This window comes from Narcine bancroftii, chromosome 4 (assembly GCF_036971445.1).
Source record: "Narcine bancroftii isolate sNarBan1 chromosome 4, sNarBan1.hap1, whole genome shotgun sequence".
Classification (NCBI taxonomy): Eukaryota; Metazoa; Chordata; class Chondrichthyes; order Torpediniformes; family Narcinidae; genus Narcine; species Narcine bancroftii.
The window spans coordinates 237886833-237906838 of NC_091472.1; the positions used below are offsets into that span (position 1 = coordinate 237886833).

General features: G+C 41.0%; 1 protein-coding gene across 11 annotated transcripts in view; it reads right to left on the reverse strand.

Moving 5' to 3' along the window:
* Positions 1–3155: 3155 nt before the first annotated feature.
* Positions 3156–20006, reverse strand: part of LOC138761744 (collagen alpha-3(VI) chain-like) — a 66913-nt gene continuing 50062 nt past the window's right edge. For all 11 annotated transcript variants that reach the window (XM_069934419.1, XM_069934418.1, XM_069934417.1 and 8 more), the window contains 4 exons: positions 16469–17071; positions 12389–12973; positions 4457–5040; positions 3156–3714 (listed from right to left, as the gene is read on the reverse strand). In XM_069934419.1, coding sequence (XP_069790520.1) covers positions 4466–5040; positions 12389–12973; positions 16469–17071 — 1763 coding nt within the window. In that variant the 3' untranslated portion in view covers positions 3156–3714; positions 4457–4465. The remainder of the gene's footprint in view (positions 3715–4456; positions 5041–12388; positions 12974–16468; positions 17072–20006) is intronic.

Here is a 20006-nt window from a genome sequence, read left to right on the forward strand (position 1 = left end):
CCTGCTGATCTCGGTGCAGTCAGTGACGAACCTGGTGAAAGGTTTCACCAGGACATTATGACCATAGAAAAGTGATAACAGGGCAACTGGAATCCATCAATGCTGGCCGACTATTGTTGGACACTGATATGAGAGGCATCAGATGCTGAGTACAAACGAAAATCAGTGGCAAAATATTTTTAGGTCAGATGAACTAACGCAGTGTGTCAGCATCATTATGTAATTACACATGCTAAATTCAATAAAAAAGCATGTAATGTTTTTCCAATTCCAATGTGAAACAGCAAATCTGAAATTATCTTTTTGTTTAGCTTGAATATGTTTATCGTAATCCCCAATTTATTTTTATGAAGTTAACTTTTTGAAAAAATTTGCTGTCCAGTGATTCGCTTTCCAGTTAACTGGAGGTCAAGAATTGTCCAATCCTTTAATTGATCCTTTCACCCTAGAGTAGTATCAAATATGTGAGAAGAATGAAGAGCAAAAACTAAGGTGATGTCCCTCTTTCTTGTATGTCTCTGAAAATTTTCTTTGGGAAGTTCTGTCTTGAGCATACTGTCCCTGTAACCTGGTTTGGTCAAGAGAACAGAATCTTCCACACCCACCTACCCAAGCTCAGGAAAATGCTTTTAAATGACAGGCACCACCTCACAGACAAGTAAAGTGACCTAATAAAGAGGCACTAATTCATATGGTTAAAATGGAGAGATGTTTGTGTCTCTTATTATTTGCGGCTAATCAGCGGATTTACTGCTTGGAATATGAAGCTAGCAAGAAAATTGAATTGCGTTGTTTATTGTCATGCACCAAGATTTAGTGAAAACCTTCATTTTTTGTGGGGTTGTAATGGGTCAAAGAGTGCAGGGTCTGGTGCCAAGCTTACCCACACTGACCAAAATGTTCCACCCACACATCCCACTTGTCTCCTTTACACCTGTACTCCCTTTCATCAACAGCTTTGCAGTCGTCCACACCTGTTTCTCGTTCATAAACAGCCAGGTGATAGGCAGCCTGTTGGTGCTACTACAGAAGGCAGAAAACTCGTACCTTTCTGTCAGGCACCAATGGAAGTTTCTTTGCTTTGTGTGTCTTTAAGAATAAGCTTCCTTTGCTCTGTGTGTCTTAAAAATTTGATTAACTCTCCAGATTAATAATTAGCATTTCATAATTAAATCTTAACTCAAAAGTACACAGAGCATGGATGTTCAATATGTATTGAAGGCAAAACTTCTAGATGTTACCTCAACTGTTTTTAAGACATGAAACTTAAACAGAATTAACTGTTAATGTGGATAACTGTTTGATGTCAGTGATATACATTTCATTAGAGAGAACTACATTGACAAATGTTAACAAGGAACTGTAACAATGTACCTCAAACAAATTCAGAGATATGTTTATCAGTTTGCAAGAGAGATGCTGCCAAAATATGAGTGAGGTTTGATATTGACTGAGGTGACCCTGTCTACCTGAACTTGATATACCTCACTCCCACTAGTGTAATTTAACAAACCTGTATTTTATGCTCTGTGGTTCTGCCATGTATTTTCTGTCTTGACAGCATGGGCCAACTATCACAACTAGAGTGAGGGTAGGGCTGCCTTTGAATAAAGGAGAAACTTACCTGGATGCGGAGGAGATAGGGAAGGTCTTGAATTACTATTTTGCTTCATTGTTCATCAGGGAGAGTGATCTTGATGGTCGCGAGGTCAGTGCAGAATATCAAATGTGCTGGACCATGTTGAAGTTAAGAAAGATATATTGTTAGAGCTTCTGAAAAGCATTATGATGTATGTCCCCAGCACTGTATGGGATATTCCCCAGGGTCTCACAGGAAGAGAGAGAAGAGATTTCTGGGGCATTGGTAATGATCTTAGTGTGTTTCCTGGCTGCAGGAGGGGTTCTGAAGGATTAGAGGATACCAAATGTTGTTCCATTGTTCAAGAAAGGTAACAGATAATCCTGGGAATGATAGACCAGTGGTAGGCAAGCTAACAGAGAGGATTCTTAGAGATAATACATGAGCATTTAGAGAAAGATAGTCTCAACAGTGATAGTTAACATGACTTTGTGAGTGGCAGGTTGTGTCATACAAGCCTAATTTGAGTTTTTCAAGGATGTGACAAAAGAAGTTGATGAAGGTAGGGCCAATGTGGTATATATGGATTTTAGTAAGGTGTTCCTTTAGTAGGCTCCTCCAGTAAGCCATGAGGCATGGGATCCATGGAAACTTGGCTGCATTGATTCGGAATTGACTTCCCACAGTTAGTAGAGCTTGATAATAGATGAAGAATATTCTGTCTGGAAGTTGGTAATTAGTGGTGTTCCACAGGAATCAGATCTGGGTTCCCTGCTCTCTGTGATTTTTATTAATGTCTCAGATGAGGAAAAAGGGGTTGTTCAGTAGATGATACAAAGTTTGGAACAGTGGTGGATGGTGTAGAAAGTTGTAGTAGGTTACAATAGGATAGAGACATGGTAGCTTCAATCCAGAAAAGTGTAAAATGATCTAACATTAAGTCAGAGCATATGGCTAATGGCAGGATTCTCAGTGGTGTGGGGTAACAGAGGAATCATGGAGTCCAAGTTCATAGATCCCTCAAGGTTGCTGCACAAGTTGATAGGGTAGTTAAGAAGGCAGATGGTGTCTGGCCTTCATCAGTCAGGATTATTGAGTTCAAGAGCTGTGAGGTAATGTTACAGCTCTATACAACTGGTTTGACAACATTTAAGATCATTATCTTCAGATTTGGGCAAATTGTTATAGGAAAGCTGTAGAATCTTTAGAGAGGGTGCAGAGATTTGCCAGGATTCTGCCTTGATTAGAGAATATGTCAGATGAGGAAAGGTTGAGTGAACTAGAATTTTTCTCTTTTGAGCAATGGAGGATGAGAGGCAACTTGATAGAAATGTACAAGATTATGAGAAGCATCGAAGTATGGACAGCTAGCATTTTCTTCCAAGATCAGCAATGGCCAGGTTAACAGAGCTAGCGCTTCTCTCTTTGGAGCAAAGGTGGAAGTGACTTAATAGAGGTGTACCAGATTATAAGAGGCATAAATAGGGTGCACAGCCTGAGGTGACAATAGCACATGTCAATATGAGGAGTAGGTCTACGTGGGTTAGCATAACATCATAGGCCAAAAAGACCATACTGTGTTGTACTGTTCTTTATTCTATGCTTAATATTTCATTTGGATAAATACATGTAAAACAAACCAATGTTATCATTTTCATTTACATCTATTTTTTAATTATTTTTCCTGACACTGAAACATAATGAAATATCTGTTACAATTATAATGTTCATTAACTAACATGCATGAGGCCTCTAACAACACACATAATCAAAAAGACTAACTGAAAGATGACATGATGTCCTTTCATTGCGTTCACACTGAAGACATTAGAGCTCATGCAAATTAAGTCACACATCTAATTTTCAATTAACTGCAGATTGTTTAATAAAATATACAGAGAATTAGATAGTTTTAAATTTTCAATTGCAGCAATCACTAAAAAAAAACTGAAATTCTTATCACAAAACCCCCAAGAACACAATAATACTTTTAGTTGACCTGTGGTTTGAGTTGGAGCCAATTCCTTTTTCAGTGATCACTTTGTACATCTGGATGCAACACAGAGCTTGTATGTATGCATGATACAAGCAGTAAATCTTTGCAGGTACAACCATCTGGAAAGTTGTTTATTTGTCTAAAATAAAGAAAAATAAATTGGTTACTTGAAATTTATATTTGTGGGAAACAAGGAAATCTGCAGATGTGGGATCTAGTGCAGGAAAATCTACAGATAATGGGGTCTACTTCAAAGAAATTTGTAGGTGTTGGGGTTGATTACAAGGAAATCTACAAATGTTGTGGTCTAGAACATAGAAATCTGCAGATGCTGGAGTCTAGTACAAAGATATCTCTTAATGTTGGGAAAACACAAAAATGCTGGAGGAACTCAGCATGAATGTTGGGTTTTCCAAGTTTATGTAACCTCACCCCACCCCCTCCCCCTACCCTGATCCAGTTCCACTATTTCCATTTCTCCTGTTCCTGTTCTACTTTTCTCCACTTACCCCACTGTGGTCTCCTTCACTCCCTCTATCTCCCTCTCCCACCTTCATTTGCTTTTCACCTTTCACCACTTTGGTCCTGCCCAGCCCCCTTTCTTTCTATGCTTTCAATTCTCCTTTGCCCACTTTCGTCTTGACAAAGGACTGATATTTGGAAACATTGACTGAATCTTTCTCTCTATGGATGCTGTCTGACCCTGGAGTCCCTTCAACTTCTCTTTGTTCAACATCCCTACAAGTTCAGTCACCTTGAGCAAGAGATGAACAATCTATCAAGCAAAGTAATGCAAGTATTTCTTTTGTAACTTTTTTTTCTTCTCCATTGATATAAGTCAACCCATATGATAAAATAGAACAAAAATGTTGGATTGATACCTCCAACGGTCAATCAACAACTTCCACAGCCACGGTTTTCATGATTTGCTGGAGCTGATTCCAAAAGTTGAATAGAGCCGGGAAGGTTTTCACAGGAAAAGCCAAGCTGGAGGAGTATGCCAAAGGCTCCAGGACTGTGGAATCAGCCTCTTTCACGCCAATTCCAAAGGTCACGATTCCAAGCTCTCTTAATTGATCTGTCTGCTGTGAAGTTGCATCATTTGACTTCCCGGAAGTGAGCAGAACAAGAATCTGTGGAATTGGGTTGTCAATCCTACTTCCAGCCGAGCTGATGAATACGTTCTTCATGACATGTTCCAACGCCAGACCTATGTTGAGCTTTTTGCCACGTTTCAGCCTGAGTTTCTTGATCGCGACCAAAACTTTCTTTTTGTTTGAGTGAGTGTTCAGGAGGAATTCAGTTCTTGGATTCTCGCTGAATTGCACCACGCCAAATTGAACTTTCCTCTTTCCAACGTTAAAACTTTCAACGATCCTTGCCATAAACTTACGAACCACTTGAAATCCTTTTCCAATTTTAGAAGAGCCATCGATGAGGAAAACGATATCCCTTCTATCAACATCTGAAAGAAATAAGTCACTTGTTGGAAGATGTTCACATCATGCTTATACGTAAAAGATTTCTGGAGGGCATTACCCTTCTCTTAGATCGCAAACAGGTAGAGAGTGATTCAGGAGCAATAATTCGGGGAATGTGGGGCACGGTTAATGTGATGCTGTAACAGCACCAGTGACGTGGGTTTGAATCCACCACAATCTGTAAGGGTTTTACATTCTCCCCATAACCGCCTGGGTTTCCTCCGGATGCCCCCACATTCAATAGGGATAAGGTCAGAAGTTTTATTTGTCAGAAATAAAACAATCTGCAGATACTGTGTTTGAATAAAATCACATTACTGGAAAAACTTAGCAGGTCAAACAGGGTACTTTATATAGCAGAGAGATAACCAACGTTTCTGGCTTGAGCCCTTCACCAAGCACAAAAAGTTGGTTATGTATCTTTACTGTTGATATATATAGGACACTGTTTGACCTCCCTGATTTCCTCAAGAGGAATGCATTTGATGTGATATGTATAAGGCTTCCAAAAGATGTTTGCTGATTGCCACACAATAGGTTTGACATCAGTATTGAAATTCATTGGAATAAAAGATTTGTAGCAGCATGGAGCAAAAATGGATTGTAATAGGAAACAGGGATACTTAAAGGTGGTTTTGTGGCCGGAAGGAATTATATATTGCAGTTCTCAATTGGATCAATATTCTTATTAATATATCTTAATGATTCAGATGCATACAATTTTCATATTTGGAGAATGAAAGAAAAGACTCAGTATTAAGACGTCAAGGGCAGATGGATGGACTTGGCAGATATGGAGCAGATGAAGTTGAATGCAGAAAAATAGTAGGAGAAAAGGCAAAAAGAAAGGGGGGAACTATTTTAGAAGGGGATACTAGAACAGAGCAATCTGGGAATGTATGTTCATAGTTTGCTAAAAAGCATCACAATGTGGAAAAATACAGAAATCATGGTGAACCTTTATAAAACTGGTTCTGTGTGCTGTGGTTTCCAAAATGTGTAAAGGCTTTAGAAAGGTGCATAAGAATTTCACTAAAGTGATTCCATTGATAAAGAGTTTTATGATTTAGATCAAATGGAGAAACTTGGGTGGTTCTAACTAAAACAGTTACTGGAGAATCTAACTGAGAAGCTTAAAATCACGAAGGGTAAAGAGGGAGCAAAGACAGATTGTTGCCATTGGTAAAAGGCCGTAAAGCACGGGGCAGAGATTGAAGGCCACTGGCAAAAGGCTAATAATTATTATTATTATTTATTTACAACAAGGAAGAAGCTAATTCCAGCCATTGAAACCTGTGCTGTTCAATTACATGCAATTAACCTTCCAACACTGTATGTTTTTGGAGAGTGGGAGGAAAGCGAAACCCCCGAATAAAACTCACACAGACCATGGGGAGAATGTACAAACTCCAACAGACAGTGCTGGATTGGAACCTGAGTCGCTGGTGCTGTAATAGTGCTGCGTTAACCACCATGCTAACCATGCCCTCCGGTCACTGTGACCTGAGCAAATACTTTTATTTATTGAGTAGTTGGGATGTGGAGTTCATTGCCAGGGCAGTTGTGGAGAAAGATTAAAAGGTGATGTTCAGACGAGAGCTGTGTAAAGATGTAAAGGGAAAACATTTGTGGGGAGAAGGGGGGAAATTATTCCAGTGATTTTGCTCTTACATTCAACAGGTATGAACTAAATAATCTTTCACCTGTGTTAGAGCCATTTTTATTAGAGATTTCTATGAAATTACTAACATTGGATGTTTTGCTATTGATAGGATATTTGGTATAATATGTGGAATTTGTGGAGCCATTGTGAATTACAATTATTAATTGAAAGGAAAAATACTTTGTCCTAATCACTCAACAATTAAAATTAAAATCACCATGTTTAAATCACCCTAAGGGCTTGCCCCAATCTTTTCATTCACCTGCAGTCCTTTGATTCCCATGTTTATCCATTACCATGCATGTAATTCAGCCTCTTACACATTCTCAATTTACTTCAACCCACTTTGTGCTCCATTATCAAACAGCATGGTTACCAAACTGCTTGGATTATGCAATCTTTGTTCTAGACTGGATGCTGTAAGGAAATAGGTTTGGGAAGCCCAGGGAGAGTTACAGGCATATGGGCTTCTCTATGTTTGACTTCCTCCCCAAGCTGTTTCCCAGTTGCTCTTGGTATTTGACAGCCAAGCCTGATCTGTATAAACATGACCCATTTTCATAGAGGGGAGAGAAAATGGTGCAGATGAAAGTAGTGGTAGGAAAGGGAAGCCCACAAGAGGAAGAGAGAAGGAGAGAAAATTAGGGAAAGAGAACAAGAGGAAGGAGGTGCAGGAAAGTGATGAAAGGATAAATAATGTGATTGAAGAGAGAGGGAAAGAGAAAGACAAATGAGAGAGGGAGATCTAAGATGGGAAGGTATGGATGAGAGAGTCCCATCAGACCAGTGCAGGCCTCCCTTCCTCTACCTCTATAGATCAGAGCATGACAATTGGACCCCACACCTTGCCCGCAAACACTCAAGGTTAGCGCAAACAGTATTAATCTCTCCTGTGGTATAATATTGTGGTTATAGCAGATCCTAGAGTCATGCAGTTTCACAGCATAGAATCAGGCCTTTCAGTCAACAAATTCATGATAGCCAAGTTGTCCAGATAAGGTCATAGTTTGTCCCACATTCTTCTAAATCTTTCCTATCTATACAAATATCTTTTGAATGTTGCAATTGAACAAACCTCTGCTACTTCCTCTGGCAGCTTGCTCAAAATACCTCTGTGTGGAAAAAGGTGCTTCTCAGATCCCATTTAAATCTCTCTCCACTCACCTTACATCTGTGCCCTTTAATTTTAGACTCTCCTAACCTAGATAAAAGTCATTGTCCTCACGATTTTGTCATCCCTGCTCTTGTATTCAATGGACTGGCTGATGAAAGCAAGAGTGTCAAATGCCTACTTCTCCACCTTGCCAACCTGTGTCCCCACTTTCAGGAAACTACATGTCTGTACCCCTCGATCTTTCAGTTCCACCACACTCTTCTAAGGCCCTACCAATTTCTTTGTAAGTCCTACCTGGTTTGATTTACCAAAATCTAAAATGTCACTTTTGTTGAGTTAAATTCCATCTGCCATTCCTCATCCACTTTCCCAGTTCCTCTGGATCCTGCTGTTAACTCGCATATAATTTTACACTGTCCATCAATTTTGGTGTTATCCATAAACTTACTAACCATGTTAACTACATTATCATCCAAATTGTTGCTTCAGATTAGAAACAACAGTGCACCCAGAGATCCCAATGGTACACCACTGGTCACAGGATTCTCATTAAAAAAAAAAGCCTTCTAATACCATCCTCTGTCTTATATCGCCAAGTCAATTTTGAATCCAATTGACATGATCCCCCTGGATGCAATGTGATGTAACCTTCCAGATCAGCCTCCCATTCAAGACCTTTTGAATGGGTCTTGCTGTCATCCAGTTTGACAACATCTACTACCCTTCCCTCATAAATCTTCTTGCGACATTTTTTATGACTTCCCACACACAAATCCATGCTAACTTTCCTTAATCAGTCATTGACCATCAAGTTGTTGGTAGATCCTTTCCCTCAGAATCCTCTCAATAGATGTATGGCTCTCTGAGCTGAGGCTTCATGGTTTGTCCTTGCAGCTGTCCTTAAATAAAGGCTCAATATTAATCACCCTCCAGTCTTCCATCACCTCACCTGGCGAGCAATGATCCTCAGTGATTTTTTCCTAAGATTCCCATGATGTGCAAGGATACCTTGATCAGACCCCAGTCTGATTTATCCTCCTTAATAAGACTATGAGCTCTTCCTCTTTTGTAATTTGGACATGAGCCTAGTCATTTGCTACAGTAAATACAGATGAGAAGTATTTATTTAAGTCTCCACACATAGATTTCCATGTTGATCATTAAAAGAACCCATGCTCTCCCAAATTCCTTCTTTGCTCTTAATATTGCTGTAAATTCTTCTTTACCTTGTCTATGGTCCTCACCAGAGTCCTGTCTCTATTGCTCAGCAAGACTTTGTCCTACCCTGCTGCACAGCAAAACCACTTGTGGTGCCTCTAATCTGGCTGCTGTTATTATTTTCACTGACAGGCTATCCTGCCCAACATATGCAGACTGGAACACTTGTTTGGGGGGTGGGGGGAAAGGGGGTGGGGGCAAGCTACAGGGGATTCCTGCTTCTCTTGGTGATCACCCATCTACCTAACTGAACTTTAGGAGTGATCAACTCCTTGAAACTCTTACCTATGTCCCTCTCTGCCTCTGGAGTGGTCTGCAGTGGGACCACCCACTTTTGCAATTGATCAATGTGGTCTAAAAAGGTGTGCAGCCAGACACACTTCCTGTAGGCATCAGTGACACCTGACTTGTCCCTGATGTCCCACGTCTGCACTGAGGGATATTCCATTCCATACAACCATGGATCACTGCAGCACAGAAGCAGACCCTTCAGTCCACCTAGTCTGGATTCAACTATTATTATGTCGAGTCTCAGAGCATAACCTTACATACCTGTCCCATCCATGTATCTTTCTATTTTTTTTCTTAAATGTCAAAATCAAGCCTGCATTCACCACTACAATTCGCAGCTCATTCCACACTCTCACCACTCTCTGCATGAAGTTCCCCCTAATGTTCCCTTTAAAATTTTCACCTTTAACCTATATCTTTTACTTTTTGTCTCACCTAACATCAGTGGAAAAAGGCTGCTTGCATCTGTACCTCACATAATTTTCATCAAATCTCCCCTCATTCTTCTACTCTCCATGGAATGAAGTCCTAATCAGTTTAACCTTTCCCTGGGACTGAGTTCCTCAAGTCCTGGCAACATTCCTGTAACTCCTCTCCACTCTTACACAGACTACCATGCCTGCCTTGGAAAACTGGGAACAAAGGAAATGCCTCTTTGCCCTTACCTTAATGCAGCTTGCCCTTTTCACCCACACTTACTATCAGAAAACCCCATACTTTGACCCCCATTCACACTTACACCTCACTCCGGCCCTGCTCAAATCATTCATGCCAATAAGCATTGTGGTGGGTGGGTGATACAGGGGTAATGAAGCAATGTGGTGCCAAAGGTTGTGATAAAGCCGCGTGGCAGTGAGCAAAAAAATGAGAGACTGAGGTCAGGGTGCTATTCAGTGAACAAAAGAAAAAGTCCCACTGAAGCTGTGAGTGAGTTGAACCAAACAACTGACTTTACTGAAAATCTCTGAGAACTTATCAGCACAACTCCCATGATCCTTTGTGACCCCCCCCCCCACAATTGGGACCATTGTGATCTCAGCCCAGTGCAAGCCTGTACCTCCACTATTCAGTTCATTTGCGGATCAGTGCAGCCAAATCAAGACCCACAAACAGAGAGTTGGTGCAACTCAACTGTTTAGCTGTCCAAAGTGTCAGCTCACCTCACTGCGGGGCAGTATATACTACACCAGAATGGCAATAGGTTAAAATTGGCACCCACTCATCAAATGTGTGTGTAACAGAGGGTAGAACGATAAAGGTGGGAATCAGAGCATCAAATACCAGAGAGGTTAACTATCGTCAGATGTCCAAAGATAGAGATCAATCCTATATGTGGAAACTAAAGTCACTGATTTAGCAACATTTACACAAAGATGGAGGATCCTATATGTAGAAACTAAAGATAGCCAATTGGCAGTGATTTATCAACTTTCAAACAGTGAGAATGAATATTAATTGGGTGGAAGTGGACAGAAGGGTTTGTGATCCACCTGTGCAGTACAAGATAGTTATCTCTAAGGGATGTGAGTGTCTTTCCCTGCATTAATGGAATTGTGTGTGCATAGCAAATGCTTCAGAAGAAAAATGGAAAATAATCCATAAGAAACTAGAAATTAGGCAAGATAAGAAACAAAAAAGATGAAAATGTGTTGGGGTAGTAGAAGGAAATACCAGATTATATCTATTTAAGGCATCAGTGTCAATGTGATCTAAGAGAGGGAAAAAAAAGTGCATCTTGCAATTGAAAGTATACAAGAATTAATGACAAAAGGTACATAAGATAATGAGGCATAGATAGAGTGACGACCAGCACCTATCTTTCTGGGTGACAATACCAAATACCAGAGGATATCTGTTTAAGGTGAGTGGAGATAGATTTTGGGGAGATGTCAGAAGTTTCTTTTTAGTGGTGGAATGCCTACGGTAGTGGTGGAGACTGGTACTGTACAATGGGGACATTCAAATGATTGTTAGAGAGTCAAATGGATGCAAAAAAAATTAAAATGTTATGGGTGTGAGATAAGGAAGGACTAGATTATTATGGAGTAGGTTACAGAGGTTGACCCAACATTGTGAGCCAGAGGGTCTAAACTCTATGTAAAATTTAAGGGACCATAAATCAACAATAGTAACAAATGTCAACATGGTTTGTTTGGACATTCTCAAGAGATTCTGTTTAAAAGAGAAATTTCTAAAAGTTTTTCATTGTGACTTGGTGCATAAAGAAAGCAAGTATCCACCAGCATGGTCTTACACTGGAATATTTGTGTTCTGGAGCACACAGGAGGATATATTATGGACGAACAACTGGTCTGTTTTTGGGCCTGGTCTGATACTTAGATCAGCCATTTTCAATTTTTCATTGGCTATGCCCCTCTTAGGATTCTACTCAAAGTTTATGGGCCCTCTTTGCTGTGAAGCAGTCAATTTTAGTTTGTTTCTTTCATACTACTCTCCAATTAACTAAAAAAAACATTTTAAAATATTTTATGGTTTCAGTCTGTGGTCCCCTTAAATGTACTTTAGCCCCTGGGGTGGGGGAGGAGGGCTGTTGAAAAAGGCTGACTCATTTTAGAATCAAATGCTACAGTATGAGGATATTACATAGCTGGTTTTCAAAAGTGTGTTCATCAAAGCCTTAATATTGACTGGTTGCACCTTCATTCAAGAGAAAGGAAGGTTGTCTGCTCCTGGTCGTTGGTGTGACCAGAATTGGGTTGGAAATGATTGAGTGTAGGGACAGAGATGTGTGAGGGAATGACTGGTGTGGTTGGTATTGGAATCACATGGATGTGGGAATCAGTACAATCCCAAGCTGGAGATAAGCACTTGGGGTCTTACTGGTTTAGAAGCAGTCCAAGTTCTCGTGGCTCTGGAATAGCTCTATTCATCTAACAGTGATAATAAGCAGTTCGCAGTTTGAGTCCGGTGATCCAAACTGAGCAAAGGTGTGGCTGACTTTGATTGCCTCTGTGAAGGTGGTGGTATGGGGATATTCTCAAGGTACTTTGAGACACTAAGCAAAGGTGTGGCTGATTTTGATTACCTGTGCTGATGGTGGTTGGTATGGGGATATTCTCAAGGTGCCGAGAGATACTGAGCAGGTTCAGGTCCAGGTCAGAGAGATCCCAGTAATTGTCCACCTGAAAAGTCAACTTGGGGGAGTATGCGATCTGATGTAATTCTCTTGTCTCCACTTGGCCAATGCCAACTGTGAAGGGCACCACTCCGGTCCGCTTCAGCAAGTCCGCGGCTCGCCTCACCTCATCCTCGGACTTCCCGGATGTAATGAGCAGCAGAATCTGCGAGCAGCCCAAGTGCTTCCTGCCCCCACCTGATTTGCTGAAGACATTTCTCCTAACAAAGTCCAGTGCCGCCCCGGTCTTCAGTTTGCTGCCGCCTTTCAGCCGTAATCTTTTGACTGCAGCCAAAACCTCCTCTTTATTTGTGAATGCATTCAAAGGAAATTCAATCCTTGCATTTTCAGTGTACTGCACCACTGATATCTGGTCCTTGTCTTTTGCAATATCAAAATTAGGGATCAAATTGATGATCAGGTCACGAATGAAATAAAAGTATGTTCCCACATGGAAAGAACCATCAATTAGGAAAACAACATCTCGCTTATGGCCTGCAAGATGAAAAAAAGGTAATTAGTACTAAGGCTACTCAGCGAATGGTCCTGGAATGGTGAGCCTTCTGTTTCTTGAAAACAATGTGCTTCATCTCTGCTTGTTCAAGTTCAAGTCACTATTATCTGACTGTATATATGCAACCCGACAAAACAGCGATTCTCAGGACCACGTTGCTCATACATGCATACATAAAAAATGTATTAATATTCTGGAATAATTTACTTGTTTCATTTATAAGAGGCCCAAGGTTACAGGATACTATTCATCAATCTCACAGCCTGCAGGAAGAAGCAATTTCCCAGATAGGGATCCTTGATAATTCTTTGAGTCCTATATGAGCAATGCTCTTGTGTCTCCCATCAATAGAGGAACGGGAAACCCCAAGGATATTCTCGCTGTTTTAGTGAAACTCTGTATGACTTCCAGTCTGATGCTACAATGTAATGATGTAGCCAGACAGGATGCTCTCATTTATGCTCCTGTAAAATGTTGTCAAGGTGGGGTTCTACCATTCCCCAACAGGCCCTGTGATTATTGAAATAAAAGAACTTGATTTTGTATCATTTGTTTATCTCTTTCTTTGCAGTGTAGCGAAAAGCAATATCAACAGTCTCTGGCCCATCTCTCTCGCTCTCCTTGCATTCCCTTATTCATTCCCTTCTGCACCCAGGCATTTAACAGCAAGACTCCAGACCACCCTACCCTTTCAACTATCTCCTTCCTCAGCAGTTGTTGCTTTAATTTATCCCTCAGTTCCTCCTTTCTCAAAGAAAGTCCAGTCATTGCCTGTCAAAATTCAGAAGATTATAAAAAAATCTCTCCCTCTCTCTCTCTCTCTCTCTCTCTCTCTCTCTCTCTCTGAGATTTAAGGTCCCTCTATTGTCATGTAATAATACATAAGATATAATTATATACAAAATTTGATGAAATTTTCCTCCCTTAAAGGCACATAAAGAGGTACTACTATCATAGCCCGATGGCCTTAACAGTAAAAGAAAGAGAAGCAAGAGAGTCCCTTCGAGTGTCCTTGGATTCGCCTCCTGTGCTCCCGCAGCTGCACAGACTCCTGTCTGATCCATTGGCGTCCTCACTCATGCACTGTGAATGTTCTTTTCCATTCAAGTTCATTTATCTTCCAATTGTACCAGTACAACCAGCAATACAGTGTTCTTTGGTTCACAGTGCAAAATAGTGCAAACACACATACAGATATAACACATACCTACAAACAAGTAGAGTATGTATATATACATATATATTTGAAATAAATATTATTAATAATTGGTGGAGCCTCAGAGAGTTGTTTAAGCCGTTCATCAGTCATTCAGCATTCTCACTGCCCATGGGAAGAAGCTGTTCCTCAGCCTGGTGGTTCTGGTTCTAATACTTTTTTATCTCTTCCCCCACTGGTGGTAAGGTTCCTCGCTGATTTACAGGCCTTCTTTATACAATGATCCCAGTAAATAACATAAATGGAGGGTTTGGGGGGGGGGGGGGTGGTGAAGAGAGACCCCAGTGATCCTTAATGCTGCTCTTATGGTCCTGTGGAATGACCTCCGATTCAATGCTCTACAGGACGTTCTTGATAGTTGATGGCCAGTAGCTTTGCCTGCCTCACCCTTTAAAGGAAGTGCAGTTGTTGTTGTTGTTGTGCCTTCCTGATTAATGAGATCTTATGTGTCCAGGATAGGTCACTTCTTATGTGGACAAAGAAACTTGGTGCCCTCTATTCTCTCTACTACCGAACTATTAATGTGTAGTGGAGGATGGTCATCTCTGGCCTTACTGAACTCCACAATCATCTCCTTTAACTTATTTACTTCAAGACTCAAGTTGTTATTCCTTCACCATTTCATGAATCCTTCCACCTCTTCTCTGTATTGCAACTCATCGTTGTTGCTGATGAGGCAACCGACTGTCATGTCACCTGCAATAGGAAGACTCTATTGGACCTGGAACTGGTGATTGCAGTTGAGTTGTGGATCAGTAGCGTAAACAGTGTGGACTGAGATGCACCAGTGCTCAGCGCGATAGTGCTCCACATTCTGCTGCCAGTCTAGACGGACAATGGTCTTTTTGTTAGGAAGTTCAGAATCAAGTTTCAAAGAGGGATGTTGAGTCCCAGCAAGGGCAGCTTCTCCACCAGCCTCTGGGGTATGATTGTATTAAACCCCAAGCTGAAATCAATGAACAGCAGCTGAATGAGACATCGTTCTCCAGGTGAGTCAGGATGGAGAGAAGAGACAAGGATATAGTATTATCAGTGGAACAGTTCCATCATAAGTGAATTGAAATCGGTCCTGTGTCTGGGACATTTTGATACATTCCATCACTAGACTCTCAATGCATTTCATAATGGAAGAGGTAGTTGTGGATGCCTGTTAGTGTCATCCTCTTGGTACCTGGATGAAAATGTTTGCCTTGAAACCTGCGGGACAAAGAACTGCTACAGTGGCATATTGAAGATGTCTACAAGGACCTCTTTAATTTTCATCGCCCTTTTTCTTGTTATTCTTTTATTTGTTTAATTATTTTCTACATACCATTATTCTTTCCTATTTCTTTTCTACTCATGTTATCGTCAGGGTATTAAGTAGTCTCTAGACTTAAAGAGTCATACAACAGGAAGCTACCCTTCAGCATAACTTATCTATGGAGTGTAAGTTGGCATTCTGGGCTAGTCCAATTTGCCTGCATTTGGTCCATATCCTTCCAAACCCTTCCTATCGAGATAGTTATCTAGATGTCTTTTGAACATCGAAAATATACCCACTTCTATAATTTCTTCAGGCAACTTGTTCCAGATGCAGACCATCTACTGAGTTTCTCCTCAGCTCCTCCTCTCCCTGCTAACCTTAAACCTTTGCCCTCTAGTGTCGTCTCTTGACGTGTTTCCTGTTTTCTGCGCGTGACTTCCTTTAGACATCTCTTCAAGTTATTTTTACACATTTATTCCTCAGCATTTGTACTGAATGTAACCCTGGTGCCAAGTGTTTTTATTTTCCTCTGGGTATGCTCACTTTCTCTGTATATCCCATGTAGGCCCGGCCTTCAGAACTCCTTTCAAGTGGCCACTCCTAACTTGTATTCAGTCTTGCCAGTCTGCAACCAGTAGGCATCAAAATCAACTTCTTCAATTTCCATTAATCCCCTCCCCCTTCCCTCTCTCTCTCTCTCTCCCTCTGTATCCCTCTGTTCCCTTTATAGCAGCTCCCATCCCTTTTTCTTCCTTCTTCTTTCAGAGAGCTTAGCCCTCTGTTCTCTCGCCCATCACTTCTCAGCTTCTTTTTCTTCTACCCTCCCACCTGTATTCACCTCTTACCTGTTAGCCATTCCCTTCCTTCCTTCCTCTCCTCTCTCCTCCCTCTCTCCACCTTTCCCACCTTTTTACTCAAGCCTCTACCTATTTTTCCACATTCTTGAAGTAGGACTCAGGCCTGAAACATCAACTGCCTTTTCCTTCCCATGCATAAGAGCTCAGTCAAACTCACCTTCAGTGATTCCAGATGGCATTTTAATAATTTCAATGATGAGCGATTTCAGGGGCTGAAGCAGCTGGTCCTGGATCTCTGGAAGTGATTTGAAATCTTTCACAGCAAACATCAGATTGGGTGAATGTGCAATCTCTTTCAGTTCCTGGCTGTCTGCTTCTGCAACACCAATGGTAAAGGTAACGATGGCAGCTCTCTTCAGTCCTGCTACTGCCTTCCTAACTTTGTCCTTCGACTTTCCGGATGTGAGAAGCACCAAGATCTGTGGCACACCGGCATCTCGCCGACTGCCAGTGGCAACAGAGAAGACATTCCTGGCAACGTACTCCAACGCAGCCCCCATGTTCAGCCTCTTTCCACCAACCGGCCTTAGATTGTCCACCGTGGCCATCAGATCATCTCGGGCCGAGTGGGCGCTCAGCGGGATCTCCACCCTCGCCTTCTCACTGAACTGTACCACCGCCACTCGGCTCCTATTCTCCCCGATATCCAATTGCTGAATGATACCACGCAAAAACTCTCGAACAACTGGAAATGATTCAGCCACTCTTGATGAGCCATCGATCAAGAACACAATGTCTCGTTCCTGGGGATCAGCATTTTCTACCAAGAGAACAGTCATTAGTTTCGCACTCCAGGAAAATTCTTACAAATGCATTGACAGAACTTAAAGTCAGACCTTGGGATGTAAATCTGCTTGGGAGAACACTGATAAGAGACAATGACCCAATTACTGGGACATGACTTAAGCTGAAGTCACTCGGATGCAAGAAAAAAATAAATAGCCCATTCAATGCTTAACTAATCTTATAGAATTTTTTGAGAATGTTTCTAGAAAGGTTGATGAAGGAAAGGCTCAGGATGCTGTTTGCATGGACTTTAATAAGTCCTTTAACAATTTCCCATTTGGGAGATTAGTCAGTACGGTTCCAATGCTTGGCATTTATGGTAGTAACATTGATTTAACATTGGCTATATGGGAGAAGCTAGAGAGTGGTAGTGGATGATAGACTGAAGGACTCATCGTGTGAGGCTCCGTGGGTTGAACTAAAAAATAAGAAAGGTGAGGCTACAAATATAGGGGTATTTTATAGGCCGCCAAAAGAGGATAGGGAATTGGAAGAGCAAATATGCAGGGAAATAGCTTGGATGAGTAGTAGAAATAGGGTTGTGATAGTTGGGGATTTCAATTTTCCTAACAGTGATTGGGAAACACAATCAGTGAAAGGGTAGGATGGCTTAGACTTTGTACAATGTGTTCAGTATTGCTTTTTACAGCAGTATGTTGAGGTATCTTCTAGAGGGGAGGCAGTGTTAGATCTATTGTTAGGGAACGGAATAGGGCAGGTAACAGAAGTATGCGTTGGTGAGAACTTTGGATCCAGTGATCATGGGTCCATAGCTTCCATTTCAATATGGAAAGGGATAGGTCATGTCAGAGGTTGAAGGTCTTCGAGTGGCGGAAGTCTAGATTTGAACAACTGAGAAGGGATTTGCAAAAAGTATATGGGCTGATCTTTTTTCTGGAAAGGATGTAGAGGAGATTTGGAGGATATTTAAAGAAGAGATATTGAGAGTACAGGATCTTCACGCTAACCATGCCACCTCTAAACATTTCACCTTCCAAAATCAATGGGAAAAGCCTTTTTTCATTTACCCTATCTCTACTTTTGTACACCTCTATCCAATCTCTCTTCATTCTCAAATATTCCAGGGAATAAATTCCTGACCTATTCATCCTTTCCCTCTAATTCAGCTCGTCAAGTCTAAGCAACATCCTTACAAATGTTCTCTGCACTCTTTCAATCTTATTAATATTATTCCTGTAGGTTGGTAACAAAAACTGTATACCATACTCCAAATTTGGCCTAACCAATGTCTTACGTAACTTTAATAGATCATCCAAACACCTGTATTCAAACAGTTTATTTATAAAGGCCAATGTGACAAATGCTTTCTTTACAACCCTATCTACCTCTGACTCAATTTTCAAGGAATTATGTATCTGTATTCCCAGATCCTCCAGTTCTGCCACACTCTGTAGTTCCTTACCACTTATCATGTAAGTTCTACCCCTGGTTTGTCTTCCTAAGTGCAACACCTCACACTTGTCCACATCAGTGGGAACAAGATTAAGACCAGGCCACCAAATGTGAAGCATCTGAATTCTGTCCCCAAAGGCCATCCGATTCTATATCTCTGCCATAAAGAACATAAATTGGGTCAGACTATTAACATATGATATAGATCCTTTCCAAAACACACCCCATCTAGATTCTCTTAAGCTACTCTCCCCTGTGGCAAAATTCAGAAGTGACAGCTTCATTTTTCACAAACATCATAGAATGATATAGTGATCAGCTGATTAAGCTGTCCCAAAATTAAATTCAAAGGATGCAAGACCATTTGGTGCTGGAACTGAATAATAAAGAAGTCTTTCTGTTGTATAAATGACATAAGGGCTATGTTCAATGAAATTACATTGTTCTTTAAGTGGGCTGAGGGCAGTGGCTGATCAAAGCTTTTGAGACAATAAAGGGAAGTGATGGGATGAATGGTACGATGGAGAGACAGATGGGCAGCAGAATGGCGCATCTTGTGGAGCTAGTGCCACTCAGCTTCAGAAACCCAGCTTCAATCGTAACCTCCTGTGTTGTCTGAGTGCTGTTTGCGTGTTTCTCCCTGTGACTCTTTGGCATTCCTTCAGGTGCTTTAGTTTCTCCCCACGAACCAATAATCTGCAGTTTTCTACATTAATTGGCCACTGAAAATTGCCTCCAGTCTGTATGTAGATGGTAGGACCTGGAATTGAAGGGAATGTGCATAGAATACAATGGGTTAATGTAGAAATGGATACTGTGAACTCAATGCCTGAAGAACTGTACCTACAGCATCTAGAACTCTGCAGATCTCTGAAAGGGGAAGTATTTCGGATGGATGGAAAATCTATGATCAGAGAACAGAGTCAACAGTTAAAGCCAGGTCTTCAGGCAAAGGCAAGAGAGATTTCAACTTCTCTCATCTATAAACAGCAATTGATACTAGGTTGATCATTCATGTTGAAATCGGCATTTAGTTTCATTGGTAGTCGAAGGATTATTTATCACAGGGGGAGATCAGCAATCAGGTCACAGATCACCTACTATCTTATTGAATGTTAAAGTGATAAATAGCCTTTGCCTGTTTGGGTTTCTAAGAATTCCAAAAATAGAATTCACAGGAAGAATGAAACCCAATAGGCTGCAGAGGCTGTGATTGTAGTAAAAACACCAAGATGCTGGAGGAACTCAGCTGGTCTTTTTAGCATCTATAGGAGACAACGATATATTGCCAAAGTTTTGGGACTGAGTCCTTTTTCAAAGACAAATCAGAAAAGGCAGAAGGAGGATATATCAGAAAGTCTCAGAATTCAAACAATAGGGGAGGAATCCAGACCAACAAAAGGTGTTAATTGGATGTGATAAGGGACTAGGCAGAATTTATCATGTCTGAGTGAAAGGAGACAGGGAATTGAGAGACGATGGGGGAATTGAAATGG